The sequence below is a fragment of the Macaca fascicularis genome, chromosome 14 (genome assembly GCF_037993035.2).
Source record: "Macaca fascicularis isolate 582-1 chromosome 14, T2T-MFA8v1.1".
Lineage (NCBI taxonomy): Eukaryota > Metazoa > Chordata > Mammalia > Primates > Cercopithecidae > Macaca > Macaca fascicularis.
Window position 1 is genome coordinate 48,962,885 of NC_088388.1, and position 13,718 is coordinate 48,976,602.

At 47.6% G+C, this 13,718-nt stretch overlaps 1 protein-coding gene across 50 annotated transcripts in view; it reads left to right on the top strand.

Moving 5' to 3' along the window:
* PLEKHA7 (pleckstrin homology domain containing A7) overlaps positions 1 to 13,718 on the top strand; it is a 239,888-nt gene that overhangs the window by 213,474 nt on the left and 12,696 nt on the right. For 40 of the 50 annotated variants that reach the window (XM_074014161.1, XM_065528439.1, XM_065528441.1 and 37 more), the window contains 8 exons: positions 337 to 405; positions 580 to 660; positions 1,665 to 1,814; positions 2,426 to 2,527; positions 8,762 to 8,870; positions 9,067 to 9,293; positions 12,560 to 12,751; positions 12,847 to 12,964. In XM_074014161.1, the coding sequence (XP_073870262.1) occupies positions 337 to 405; positions 580 to 660; positions 1,665 to 1,814; positions 2,426 to 2,527; positions 8,762 to 8,870; positions 9,067 to 9,293; positions 12,560 to 12,751; positions 12,847 to 12,964 (1,048 nt within the window). The remainder of the gene's footprint in view (positions 1 to 336; positions 406 to 579; positions 661 to 1,664; positions 1,815 to 2,425; positions 2,528 to 8,761; positions 8,871 to 9,066; positions 9,294 to 12,559; positions 12,752 to 12,846; positions 12,965 to 13,718) is intronic. The other 10 variants (XM_065528440.1, XM_074014149.1, XM_045370389.2 and 7 more) reach the window with 1 other exon arrangement.

Here is a 13,718-nt window from a genome sequence, read left to right on the forward strand (position 1 = left end):
TGTCTGATCGGTGGCAAATCTCCCAAGATTCATGCTGATTTTTGACATTCATTTTAGGCAAATATATACTTTTAAAATTGATGATCCTGTAACTTGAATGTCTACATTTTCTTTAACTCAAAGGACTTACCAGCATTACTAGAATCATGAAAAGGTTTTGTTTTTTTCCTAAAATGAAATAGGCATAGTATAGCCCAAGTTTTTGCCCCTCTCATGCTATGACCTACTTGCCACTGCCAAGGACTTCCACACCATCCATTGTAGGATGAATTTTCTTTCCCAAGTTCTGATCTCAAACACCATGGTTAAATCTCTTTTAAATTGTTCGCCTCCCAGATGACAGGCCGGGACCTTCTCAAGGATCGAAGTCTGAAGCCTGTGAAGATCGCTGAGAGCGACATTGACGTGAGTGAACAGCGTGACACGCTGACCCCTCATCTGCCTCCTGACGCCGACCCAGGGTGAACAGCTTCAGGCAGGGCTTGGATGATTCTGTAGCCAAAGGCTGTCTGATCGCAATCCCAAGGTCATGTCTTTTTCTCATCACTCCAGGCCCTTTCTACCTGTTCTTGCTTTTAGGTCAAACTGAGCATCTTCTGCGAACAGGACAGGATCCTCCAGGACTTGGAAGACAAGATACGAGCCCTTAAAGAGAACAAAGTATGTGTCAGTTTTGAATAATCTTGGAATGGGCAGAGGGGCTTTTTGTCCCGTCTTTCTTGAGACATAGGCTGGACCCTCATGTTAGTACTGAACAACAAATGTTAGCTTATTTAAAAAAAAAAAAATGCACTGGGTGCGGCGGCTTATGTCTGTAATCTCAGCACTTTGGAAGGCCAAGGCAAGTGGATCACGAGGTTAGGAGTTTGAGACCAGCCTGACAAACATGATGAAACCCTGTCTCTACTAAAAATACAAAAATTAGCTGGGCGTGGTGGTGGGCGTCTGTAATCCCAGCTACTCAGAAGGCTGAGGCAGAATTGCTTGAACCCGGGAGGCAGAGGTTGCAGTGAGCCGAGATCGCGCCACTGTATTCCAGCCTAGGTGACAGAGGAAGACTTCGTCTCAGGAAAATAAAAAAAAAAGGCTTATATGTGATGACCCCCGGTCCCTGAACCCCCAGGAAGCAGGGTTCCTTTGGAGGAAGTGGCTGCAGTCATTACAGGGCAGATGCCTTTGCTTCCTAAAGCTCCTTGTCTCCTAGGATCTGGGCTGTGGAGGCAGCAAGTCTGGATGGGAGTGCAGGAATGGGCCAGGGGCCACCAACGTTGGCCTTTTCTATTCTTAAAGTAATATTTTCCTTTTGCATTTTAAATTTGTGATACTGAAGGTTGATAATATACTCTTTTCCCTAGGAGGCTAGAGAGGATTTTTTTTTTTTAATTCTTTGATTTATCCTCTTAGTTTATCCCATAAGGAGTTAGACAGCTGTATTCCTAGTTTATAGATGATGAAATTGAGGCACAGAGCTGTTAGGTACTTTCCCCAGCCTACCCCCTAGACAGAGTCAGAGCTGGCATCAGAGCCCCAACTGTGGGCCCATATCTCAGTGCTGGTCCCTTCAGCCTTGGTTAGGTCCAGTAGTTTTGGTTCCTGGTGTGGTATGGGGAGGCCTCTGGGGACTATCCTCCTATCCTGCTGCTTTTTGGCCCTTCCTGGTACAGGATCAGCTAGAATCTGTGCTGGAGGTGTTGCACAGACAGATGGAACAGTACCGAGACCAGCCCCAGCACTTGGAGAAGATTGCCTACCAGCAGAAGTTGCTGCAGGAGGACCTCGTCCATATCCGAGCTGAGCTCTCCAGAGAGTCCACTGTGCGTAGAGGGTGGCAGACCGGTCTCCCTCAGGATGAGCTGAGCGAGGGGCTGCTTTTCTCACCTCCCAGATGTAGTTGAGTTGGTGTCCAGAGGCAAGAGTCCTGAAATAGCAGAGCTTCTCCAGTAGCAGAACTGCCGCCTGACAGTAGATGACCTTGTCTGCTGGGGGTGACATGTCTGCCTGCATGTGTGCCTTAGGCTGCTTACCACAGTGACTTTTGAAGGCCAGTGACACCCAGTGGGCCAGATTCTCAGAGCTGCCTGCAGACTGTTCCCCTGATCTGTGTGCAGTTAATTCCAAGTTGTCAGAATCTCTGCTTTTTCACTTTTCAGTCTGTTGTGGTACAGGCCAGGACTGAGAATCAAAGCATCCTGAGGGTGGAAGAGGGAACAGTGCAGGTGGCCAGGGTCAGAGCACAAATGAGAGGATGCCACGCTCTTTCCTGCTCCTCCCTCTCTCTCACCAGGCCTGCCTGAGGCCTGGCCGGTCTCGGTCTCCTTCCCTCTTCCCCTGGCTGGGTCTGCATGGTCAGGAGTACAGGTGTTCATGAGGCCTTCCGACAGGGCAGGGGATAACTGAGAACTGGAAGCATTTTCTTGGCCAACAGGAGATGGAAAATGCTTGGAACGAATACCTGAAGTTGGAGAATGATGTGGAACAGCTGAAGCAGACCCTGCAGGAGCAACACAGAAGAGCCTTTTTTTTCCAGGTGATCTGATACCTGTCCATCCCTTCTGAGCTCTTGTTTTTTTGTTTTTCCAAGAGCTTTCACCTGTGGGGGCTGTGAGCACTGCTCAGAGTCCTTCTCCCCCTTGGCCCCAGATGCTCCACCCCTGTAAAGGAGCCACCCCAAACTCTCCCTTGAGGATCACTTCCCCAAGCCAGGCTGTGAGGAGAAGACTCACCCTCTTCCCCTTGCCTTGCTGCTCTCAAAGACAAACTCTTGGGTGTTTTAGAAAGGGCTTTACCTCTGATCATTTGGGGTCATCAGTGATCACAGAGTGATCCGTGTTCCTGTGGTTCTTGACCCCATCTTAGGCTGCTAGCTCATCGCTTAGACAGCAGCAGGAAGTGGCCATCCCTTCCCTCCTCTGATTCCTGGAGATAGATGTTATCATACCTCTACCAGAGGGAGACAGTGTGAATTCTGTCCTTTGAGGCTCTCTGGTCTTGAGGCAGTCATCTGCATTTCTGGAGGCGAGGCTGGGTGATACCCATCTCTGTGACCCCGTACCACTCAGGAAAGCTGGCCTTAGAGCCCTGCCTCTTTACCCTTAAAAAATCAGGCCACCCTATTGATAGCTGCTTCTGTCCCCCAGAAGTGAGACAGTGAAAGACCCTGTGTGGTTTTTCTTCTTCCAAATTGGGTTCCAAATTGCCCAGTGTTCCCCCACTGTGGTGCTTAACCAGGTTTCCACCTCACCCTCACAATTTTTTAAGTGGAAAATAACCTGTTTTTTTCTCACCTGACTTAAGATCTATATCTTCTCCTTTCAGGGCCCTGAGATAATAAGTGTGTTTGAATTCAGCAAGCATTAATTGAGGCTTCTTGTGTGTGAGGCACCATGCTGGGCCACTTTTGGTGCTGGGCTTGCTAATTGATGAGCTAGTTCTAACCAAGGCTCTTCGTTTAAGTGATTTAATGAATATATTGACTCTCCAGACATTAGCCTCACCCCAGAAAGTTGAAGGAAATTCTGGAGGGGGTGTAGGTGTGTGGGCCCTGAGGCTTTTCCCAGGGCCTTGCTGTCCCTCTGTTCATGCAGAGATGGTTCCTAGAGAGCCCTGCCTAGGAGCATGTGGAGGAGACCCTTGCCTGTGGCTCAGGGCTGGCCTACAAGACTCTCCCCAGCACTTGTCTATCTCCTGCTGCTGGTGGGGTTGTTTGCCTCCATAATTTCTCTTCATCCACTCTGGCTAACACTTCACTATTCTTTTTTGTAGCCCCAGCACTTACCGTAATGACTTGAAAATACTAGGTGAATATTGTTGACAAAGTCCTTCAATTATTTCTGGTTATGAGTTTATAAAACTGTCTGCCCAGGTATACCTATTTTCTTGGACTTCAGTGATCTGAATTTTTTTAGCAGTAATTTTTTTCTGCCTTATTTTTAGTAGTAATTTTTTTAAGCTTTTCATTCTTTGTTTCTGTAATTACACAAATAACAAATGAATACGTGTCTTTGAAAAGGCCAAAACAGTAAGAAGCAAAAACAAAAAATGATATAAAAGTTCCTCTTCCCCCTCCCCTTTTCTGCCCCTCCCATCACCCTCCCTATGTGAAATCAGTGGTGTCCGTTGGTGGCGTTGCCTTCTAGACCATTTTCTATGCATTTTCAAAAATATGCACATGCATAGAATCATATGATTTATTCAGGGATGGGAGCAGGTAAAAGGCTTACTTGAAGAGGATCACACTTACACATTATTTGGCAACTCACTTTTTTTTTTGTCATAACCTGGTATCATGGAAATCTTTGCAGGAAAGTTAACCCCAAATTTATGCTGCCCAATAAAATATAAATTAATTAAAAGTAACTGAAATTTGGCCGGGCGCGGTGGCTCAAGCCTGTAATCCCAGCACTTTGGGAGGCCGAGACGGGCGGATCACGAGGTCAGGAGATGGAGACCATCCTGGCTAACACGGTGAAACCCCGTCTCTACTAAAAAAAATACAAAAAACTAGCCGGGCGAGGTGGCGGGCACCTGTAGTCCCAGCTACTCGGGAGGCTGAGGCAGGAGAATGGCGTAAACCCAGGAGGCGGAGCTTGCAGTGAGCTGAGATCCGGCCACTGCACTCCAGCCTGGGCGACAGAGCGAGACTCCGTCTCAAAAAAACAAACAAACAAAACAACAAAAAAAAAGTAACTGAAATTCAAAATATATTCCTCATTTACACCAGACTCATTTAAGTGCTTCGTACCCACATGTAGCTATTGGCTACTGTCTTGGACAGCAAAGATGATAGATTTCTATCATCTCAGAAAGGTGTATTGGGCAGTGCCAGTCTAAGGATATTAAATTTGTTCATCTTGACTGTTACATACTATTTCATAGTCTGGGTGTTTTCTACTTTATTTAGCCATTCATTTTCTGATAGCATTTAATTATTTTCAGTGTTTTGCTTTTATAAATGGTGTTGTGATGAGGATTCGTGTAACTGCCTTTTCACACTTGTTTACAAGTATCTGTGTAAGATAGGCTCCTAGGAGTGGACTTGCTGGGGTTGAAATGAGTATACATCTTAAAAGTGGATGGATACGCCAAACCACCTTCTAAAGGGCTGCACCTTTTTACCTTCCTACCCACAGCAAATGAAAGTACTGGACCTATTTGCTCACATCCTTGTCAGCACTTGTAATCAATCTTCTTAGTTTTACTAGTCTACTAAATGGCATCTCATTTTAATTCGCATTTATTTAGTTATTAGCAGGTTAAATGTGTATTCGTAGGATTATTGGCCATTTGTGTCTCTACTGTGCCTTATGTCATGGCGATTTAATGTATAGCAGGCCTAGAATCCTTTTTTTCCCCCTTCCCTCCAAAAAGCAAATAGATACACTATGACAGGTCTTTGTCACAGATGCCCTGGAGAACTCAGCCCCATAAGTTACTCTCAGATAGGCCAGCCTGGAGCCTGCAGCTTGATTTCCACCTTGCCTGCGGCACTGCTCACACTTTTCCTAAGTGCACAGTGACCTGGGAAGCTAACAAAGCCCTGCTTTGAGCAGGCACTGTGCTAGCTTCTTTGGTGTCATTCTAGGGCGGGCAGGCTGTTAGAGCCCTAGATAAATCATCAGCACTGCAGATGCACTTGCAACCCCATATGCGGATTCTCAGTAACAGGGCTTAGAAATTCGCCTCCCTGTAATCAGGTTGGCTCCAGGAAAATACCCTTTTCAGTCAAGACTAAATCAGTGAGTTCAAGGCTTTACTGAAAGCAGCACATAGGAGCCTTTCTACCCAGTATGGTGGGAGGAGGCAGGAATGAAAATCCACCACCTCATTTCCCCCAAAATTCCCCTCCCCTCATTATGAAGGCCCAAAATTCCATCACCCTTGGAGAAGGATAGGGACTCTCCAGCCTTTTTTATTCTCTGCTCTCTGTTCTTTTCCCACATGTGGGGGTGACAGAAAGGCATCAGCGGGGCAAGAGAGTGGCTGACAGGGGAGCTTTGCCAGGGAGCTATGGAGGAGGAAGAGGACTGTGTTTAATCCCTTTCTTTACCTGTTCCCAACACTCAGCTTGGGGACTTCAGCCCTAGAGGTCATCCTCTTACCTACACATGCCCTGGGCTCAGTGATATACCTGTTTTAGGGTGCTCATGCTTTGGCATGCAGCTGAGAATCAAGCCCATTATTTGCTTGCCAGACCTGAGGATGTGCTTTATGTTGGAGTGTTGAGAGAGTGAGAACTGTGAGCCCCTTGGGACAAGAGGCTTTGGACATCTGTTGTCATGGCTGTTGGAAAGTATTTGCTCAGGGAATTTTACATGACTGGTCCTTTATTCATGCAGCATGGATGCACTGGGAACCTGCTAAGTGCCGGGCCCTGTAGGGATGAATCAACAAGCAGTATCGGGCAGGTCCGTGAGACTCATGCAGTGTGAGAACTCTTCCAGTTGAGGGGTAGCTAGGTGCCTTGAGAGGAGATGGGGTGAGTCCACGGGGTGGGACCAAGGCTATCTTCCCCCCATGTTAACTTAAAAGTCAAGAGAATACGACATTGGATGTTTAAACAACCCCGTCAAGAGATAGCCATAGTCCCTTAACCACATCAGACCCCTCCGTACCTCTTTTAGATCCTCTTCCCATTCGATTTTGGTTGTTGCTTGTCAGAATGCACATGATCATGTAGCCTAGGTCCTTCTCCATTGTATGTAGATATGTATTTTTTGGAGTTTATTATTTTTTTAAATTGATATATAAAAATTGTACTCTTATTGTGTTAAAAAAATTAACAGCTTTATCATATATTTCACATGTCATAAAATTAACCCTTTTGGCTGTTATGGTGGCTTATGCCTATAATCCCAGCACTTTAGGAGGCCAAGGCAGGAGGATCACTTGGAGCCAGGAGTTCAAGACCATCCCGGGCAACATAACAAGACCCCTGTCTCTACAAAAACTGAAAAAAAGAAAAACCAGCCAGGCTTGGTGGCATGCTCTGGTACTCCTAGCTACTTGGGAGGCCAAAGCGGGAAGATCACTTGCGCCCAGGAGTTTGAGGTTACAGTGACCTTGATCACACCACTGCACTTCAACCTGGGCAACAAAGTGACGCTGTCTCCAAAAAATAAATAAATAAATTCACTCTTCTAAAGTATACATTTCAGTGGTTTTTAGTATATTCATAGCATGATACAGCCATCACCATAATCAATTTTGTAACACTTCATCATCCCCCAACAGAAATCCTGTATCCATTAACAATCACTCCCATTTCCCCAATGTCCCCTCTGCCGTAGCCAAACACTAATCTACTTCCTGTTTCTACTGATTTGACTAGTCTGGACATTTCTTATAAATGGAATCATATAATGTGTAGCTTTGTGTGACTGGCTTCTTTCCCTCGCATGTTTTCAAGGATCATCCTTGTAGCATGCATCAGTACTTCATTTCTTTTTATTGCCAACTAATATTCCATTCACTACTGTATTTTTAACTAAACCTCAAATCTCGGGTTCAGCTCTGACTTCTAAAAAAATGTTTTTTGTATCCTAGAGATGGTGTAAACTCTAGTCCTTCCTTCCCTTCTGCCATGATTACATAAGACAGTGCCTTTTAAAAAATTGTGGTAAAGGCCAGGTGTGGTGGCTCACGCCTGTAATCCCAGTACTTTGGGAGGCCGAGGTGGGCAGATCACCTGAGGTCAGGAGTTCAAGACCAGCTGGCCAATGTGGTGAAATCCCGTCTCTACTAAAAATACAAAAATTAGCCGGGTGTGGTGGTGGGTGCCTGTAATCCCAGCTGCCTGGGAGACTGAGGCAGGAGAATCGCTTGAACCTGGTAGGCGGAGGTTGCAGTGAGCCGAGATGGCACCATTGCACTCCTGCCTGGGCAACAGGAGTGAAACTCCATCTCAAAAAAAAAAAAAGAAAAAAATTGTGGTAAAATACACAGAACATAAATTTACCATATTTATTATTATTATTATTATTATTATTATTATTATTATTATGTTGAGACAGTTCTTTTGCCCAGGCTGGAGTGCAGTGGTATGATCTCGGCTCACTGCAACCTCTGCCTCCCAGGTTCAAGTGATTCTTGTGCCTCAGCCTCCCAAGTAGCTGGGATTACAGGCGCACGCCACCATGCCTGGCTAATTTTTGTATTTATAGTAGAGATGGGGTTTCACATGTTGGCCAGGCTAGTCTCAAACTCCTGGCCTCAAGTGTTCACCTCCTTGGCCTCCCAAAGTGCGGTGATAACAGACAAGAGCCATTGCGCCCCACCCATCTTAATTATTTTTAAGTATACAGTTCAGTGGTGTAAAGTACATTCACATTTTTGTGCGCCCAATCTCCAGAACTTTTTATCTTGTATAACTGAAACTTTATACACATTAAATAGTTCTCCATTCTTCCCTCTCCCCCGCCCCCGGCAACCACTGTTATACTTCCTGTCTCTATGAAATTGACTACTCTAAGTGTGTCATACAGTATTTTAGTGGAATGGCACAGTGTTTACGGCAGTCTATTTTTAAATTAGGCAAGCTGGACTGCTGAAAGCTACTCTGAAATTTCTCCCTGGATATTGGGCATTTTCCATGTCTATGCTTCCCTAGAAAGCTATGAAACAGGCTTGGCTCTATCACTAGTGGGGTTTCCAGAGGGGATGCTGCCCCCCAGGGCAGGGGGCTCTGTCTGAAATGGTAGGATAAGTCCTAAGAAGAAACTTGTAAGGAGCTAAGAAGGAAAACCCACCACTTTGTCTTCCTCAGGAGAAATCGCAGATACAGAAAGATCTATGGAGAATTGAAGATGTCACTGCAGGCCTGAGTGCAAATAAAGAGAACTTCAGAATTCTAGTGGAGTCTGTCAAAAATCCGGGTCAGCTGTTCATCTTCCTGGGTGTGGGGGATCTGGGTGAGGGCGGGGGTGGTGGGAGGGTGGAAGGCTGGGAGCCAGGTGGGTGGGATGGCCCTTGGGGAGGTTGGGTCTTCGAGGTGCTAAATCACTCCACTCATCCTCCAAGGAAGGGTGTCTTTGTTCCATCCCGTGCTTTGTTTCCTTCTATGCCCCTTAGAGAGAAAAACGGTGCCTTTGTTTCCTCACCCGCCTGTGCCTTCACTCTCAACTTCTGAGAGCAAGCCGCCCCCACAGCCCAGTCCTCCCACCAGCCCTGTGCGGACCCCTCTGGAGGTTCGACTCTTCCCCCAGCTGCAAACCTACGTGCCGTACCGACCTCACCCACCCCAGCTGAGGAAAGTGACATCCCCCCTTCAGTCACCAACTAAGACGAAGCCCAAAGTTGTAAGTAGTGATGACTAGGAGCTGAATGCCATTGTTTCCTCTTTGTCCTCAGATTACTTTCTCCTGGGAGAGAAACTCCTGGGAAAACTTGGGGAAATGGACCCAGCCAGTGTCCTAAAGGAGTCCTTAGTCACAAGCAGTTAAAGAGTAGTATTTCCCTGCTATTGTGCCTTAGAACTGGAAGATCCCTGGAAGATGATCTAACCCAACTCTCCCATTTTGCAGTTGGGAGAACTGAGGCCCACCAAGAAGAAGTGACTGTGCTGAGTAGGATGGGGGTTTGTGATCTGCAGAGAGGTGTGTGGCTGTGGGTGAGGCTGTCCCCATGCAAACCTCTGTGCAGATCCGCGGGGTGTCTCCTGCAGTTACACAGCCTGTGGGCCGTGAGCTCAGTCCAGTGGAAAAATGTCCTTCCCTTCACCTGCTGCTGAGCACTGGGCTGGGTTGTGAGGATGCTTTGATCTTTAAAATAACCTCACAGAGTGTACACAGCAAGAGCAGTGTCCCCATTCCACGGAGAAGAAAACTAAGAGCCTAAACTGTTGACATTTGCTCAATGTCTCCATTCTAACTAGTGAATCCAATCACACCTACTGGCCCTTCTCTTTTATTCTGTGCCATCTGCCATCTAATTGGGCCTTTAGTCCCAGATCTGGTCTGTGGCCTCTGTGGCTGACTGGGCCAGCACCTTGATTTGCCTGGCATAGAAGGAGGCCAAGCTCTTGGCAGAGTCTGGGAATGCAGGAGACTTTAAAGAAATAGGAGATGTGGTCAGGTCTCAAGAGAGCTCACGCCACCAGGGCCAGGCCAGCCTTGGCTGGAGAACACAAGGAGGCTAGTCCCAGTGCAGGGAATCTATAGCAGAGTGGACCTCAGAATGGGGCCCTCCAGATTCTTGCCAACAAAGGCTTGGAGGAAATTCACCTGGGCATCGTGTGTCCCTGGACCTCTGGTGAGGTCAGTGCACAGTGCTGGGTAAAACATATGAGTTCTGCTATCCTGGTCCTCACCATCTACCTGCTTCCAGCCACAGCCCAGGGCCCACAGCTGCACCCAGGGTATGGCCCACCACCCAGCCAGAGAGTCACTGTGGATTTCAACATCTTGAGGTCTTCCCAATCCTAGATCCGAGAGGTGGACTGGAGCTCTTGCCCTAAAACAGGACAGGGAAAATACCAAAACAAATAGCAGGAATGTCTGGGGCAGATGGCTGCCGACATAGGGCGCGATGCTGCCAGCTGGGACAGGGAATAGGGGAAAAGGCGCTGGCATAGGAGCTGGGACATCCAGATTCCGGGACTGATTCTCTCTGTGTGTCCTCAGGCAAGTCCGTCCCTTCTCTGAGCTTCCTCGCTTTCCCTTTTGTAGATGGTCACAGAGGCTCCTCCTCAGCTTGGTCATCTGTGGCGCTCAGGCAGGGCTTTCTCAGCTTGGGTGAGCATCAGGATCACCAGGAGAGGTCCTCTCTCCTAGGAATATATGTGTGTTTGCCAGTTTTACCATTTGTTTTATTACTTGCTTGTTTTTAACACTTCTAAGATGGGCGTGGTGGTACGTGACTGTAGTCCCAGCTACTGGGAAGGCTAAGGCAGGAGGATCATTTGAGTCCAGGAGTCTGAGGCTGCAGTGACCTGTGATCACACAGCTGCACTCCAGCCTGGGCAATACAGCAAGACCCTGTCTCAAAACAAAACCCATTTATATTTGTGAAACAATAATACCCATCCTGAAAATGACATAAAACAGGATTATATAATTTAATGAATAACAATAAAGAGACCACCTGTTTTATACCAACAGCTGGACTAAGAAATAGAACACTGCCAGCAACCAGAAGCCTCTGGGTTCTTTCCCAGGTCAAGCTGCTTCCTGTCTGCCAGAAGTAACAACGATCTTGACTTTTTGGATAATAATCCCCCCCCTTTTTTTTTTTTCAGTTTTAGTACCTGTGCTGACTTTCCTAAACACTGTGATTATGCTGGTGTATAATTCTATACTCTTTTGTATCTTGCATCTTTTCTTCAACATTATGTTTGTGAGATTTATATACATTGTTGCATGTGGCTATAGTTCTTTTATTTTTATTTGACTTACTTTCTTGAGTTTAATGTTTTTTAAAAAATAAATTAGATGATATTCTTAAAGGATACAAAAGCAAAAGATATAAAAAAGTACATAATAACATGTCTCCTTCCCACCCTCTGCCTCCAGACATTCCATTCAATCAAAGGCAATCGATGTTTTATGTTTATCTTTCTGGGGTGCTTTTTAGAAATTGGTGATTCATATGTCTTGTCAGGATTAGAAACTGTGGATCCTTGGAGAACCAGTGGGTATCTTAGGCAGATTGCTTAACTTTCCCACATCAGTGAAGCATATTGCTTTAGAAGATTGTTGATAAGCCTTTGCTTTGGAGTGCTCTTTCCTGAACTTTCCAAGAGCTTGGAGTGCCCTTTCCTGAACTCTGCAAAATTCTTAAAACCAAATTAGACTGAGAAAGAGGGAATTTAGGAGGTGGAAGGCGTGATGGTCATTAGTCCTGCGAGTGGGTATTCATGGCAACCAGGGGCCGGTCTGTCAATATGTAGAGGAACCACAGCCCTCACAGAGCATTGTGGACAGGGAGTTTCAAGGAAAATGGTTGCATTCATCACATTCTAGGGAATCAGCTGCATGGTAGGCAGTGAGTCACTCATGCTGACTGCCTGTTCTGAGTCAGGAAGGAGGAAATATTTTGTAACCATGCACATTTCTGATAGAAAGGCCAGGAGGATGTAGACTCTGTCCTTGTTCAGGTCTCCACCCTGCTGAAGGAGCCAGAGCTTATGCAGGGCCAGTGAGCCAGCTCAGGCTAAGCTGAGTGGGTAGATGTTATTCTCCAGGTGGGTGGTGCTGTCATAAGCATGGAAGTCAGGGCAGGGTTAGCAGCCTGCCTGCAATGTGCACTCCAGGTGAGCGGAGGGAGCAGTTTGGCACAGCAGCAAGGGTATGGACCCGGGAGACTTGAGTCCTGGGTTTTGGGACAGTTATACAGGTAACACTTTGCAGAATAGAAACTGTATACATCTGAGGGGATAGAGGAGCAGAGGCATGTCCCTTCTTCACTGCTCCTCCTGGGGAAGTGTGAGTGCTCCTTGGCTGAGGCAGCCATGTTCTGTGGCTCTGATGTGGCCTGTTACTGCCCTTTAAACCTCCACTGTGGCAGTACCCAGCAGTCCTCCCTCCAGCTCTGTCTCACTGACCACTGGTCTGGTTCTCTTTCTCAGCAGGAAGATGAAGCCCCTCCCAGGCCCCCACTCCCCGAACTCTACAGCCCAGAGGACCAGCCCCCGGCCGTGCCGCCTCTGCCGAGAGAGGCCACCATCATCCGGCACACGTCTGTGCGGGGCCTCAAGCGGCAGTCAGATGAGAGGAAGCGAGACCGGGAGCTGGGGCAGTGTGTGAACGGGGACTCCAGGGTGAGCAGGGGACCCTGGGACTGCCACTCTGCATGTGGGGAAAGGGAAGGGGGTATGACACTGGCAGGTCACATCACCTGGGTCTCTGCCCACAGGTGGAGCTGCGGTCGTATGTCAGTGAGCCTGAGCTGGCGACCCTCAGCGGGGACATGGCCCAGCCCTCCCTGGGACTTGTGGGCCCTGAGAGCAGGTACCAGACGCTGCCAGGCAGAGGTAAGGCAGGGTCCTCCCTGGAGTTTCTCTGGGAATCCCACCACACTGCTTCCAGCCCTCAGATGGTGCCTCGTACCCTTCTGTCTGCAGCTCCAGGCCTAGGAGTGAGCAGCAGCTCTCAGGGGGCTCTGGGCTGCCAAGAGGGAGGACCTGGCCTGCCTTCCTCTGGCCCACATCATGATTCTCTTCCTCTTTTGTTATATCTGTCCCCAGGAACAATGATAATAGCAGTTACTAGAAAGCCTGGCACTGTTTAAGTACTTTATATAGACATGATATTCACAACAATCCTATGAGGAAAGTACTGTCATCCCCATTTTAGAGACACAGAAACTAAGGCCCAGGGAAATTAAATAACTTGCCAATTAGCTGATCATTGGTGGAACCAGAAGACCATCCCAGTGCTCTGGCTCCAGAGTCACTGCACCCTGCAGGCTGGGTTGCTGGGTGGCTGCCACCAGCTTGTCCATCTCAGACCTTCCAGAGTGCTTCTGTCTCTCGAATGAACCCTCAATGAACCCTTTCCTTAAATGTCTTCTTGCCAGTTGAGTGTCCTCACTTTCCTCCTCACCCCAAGTTGGGTTGTGCAGGGTGCCTAAGAATAGATCAGGGAGTGAAGGGCATTCCTGCCCCTCCAGTCTTTCCACCTGCCGGGCAGCCCAGTCATCTGCATGTAAGGAAAGCCTGCGGTGGTCCACAGATCTGCAGGGACACTGCCCTCCATCAGGGACAAAGGTCACCCCTGGGCTGGCCC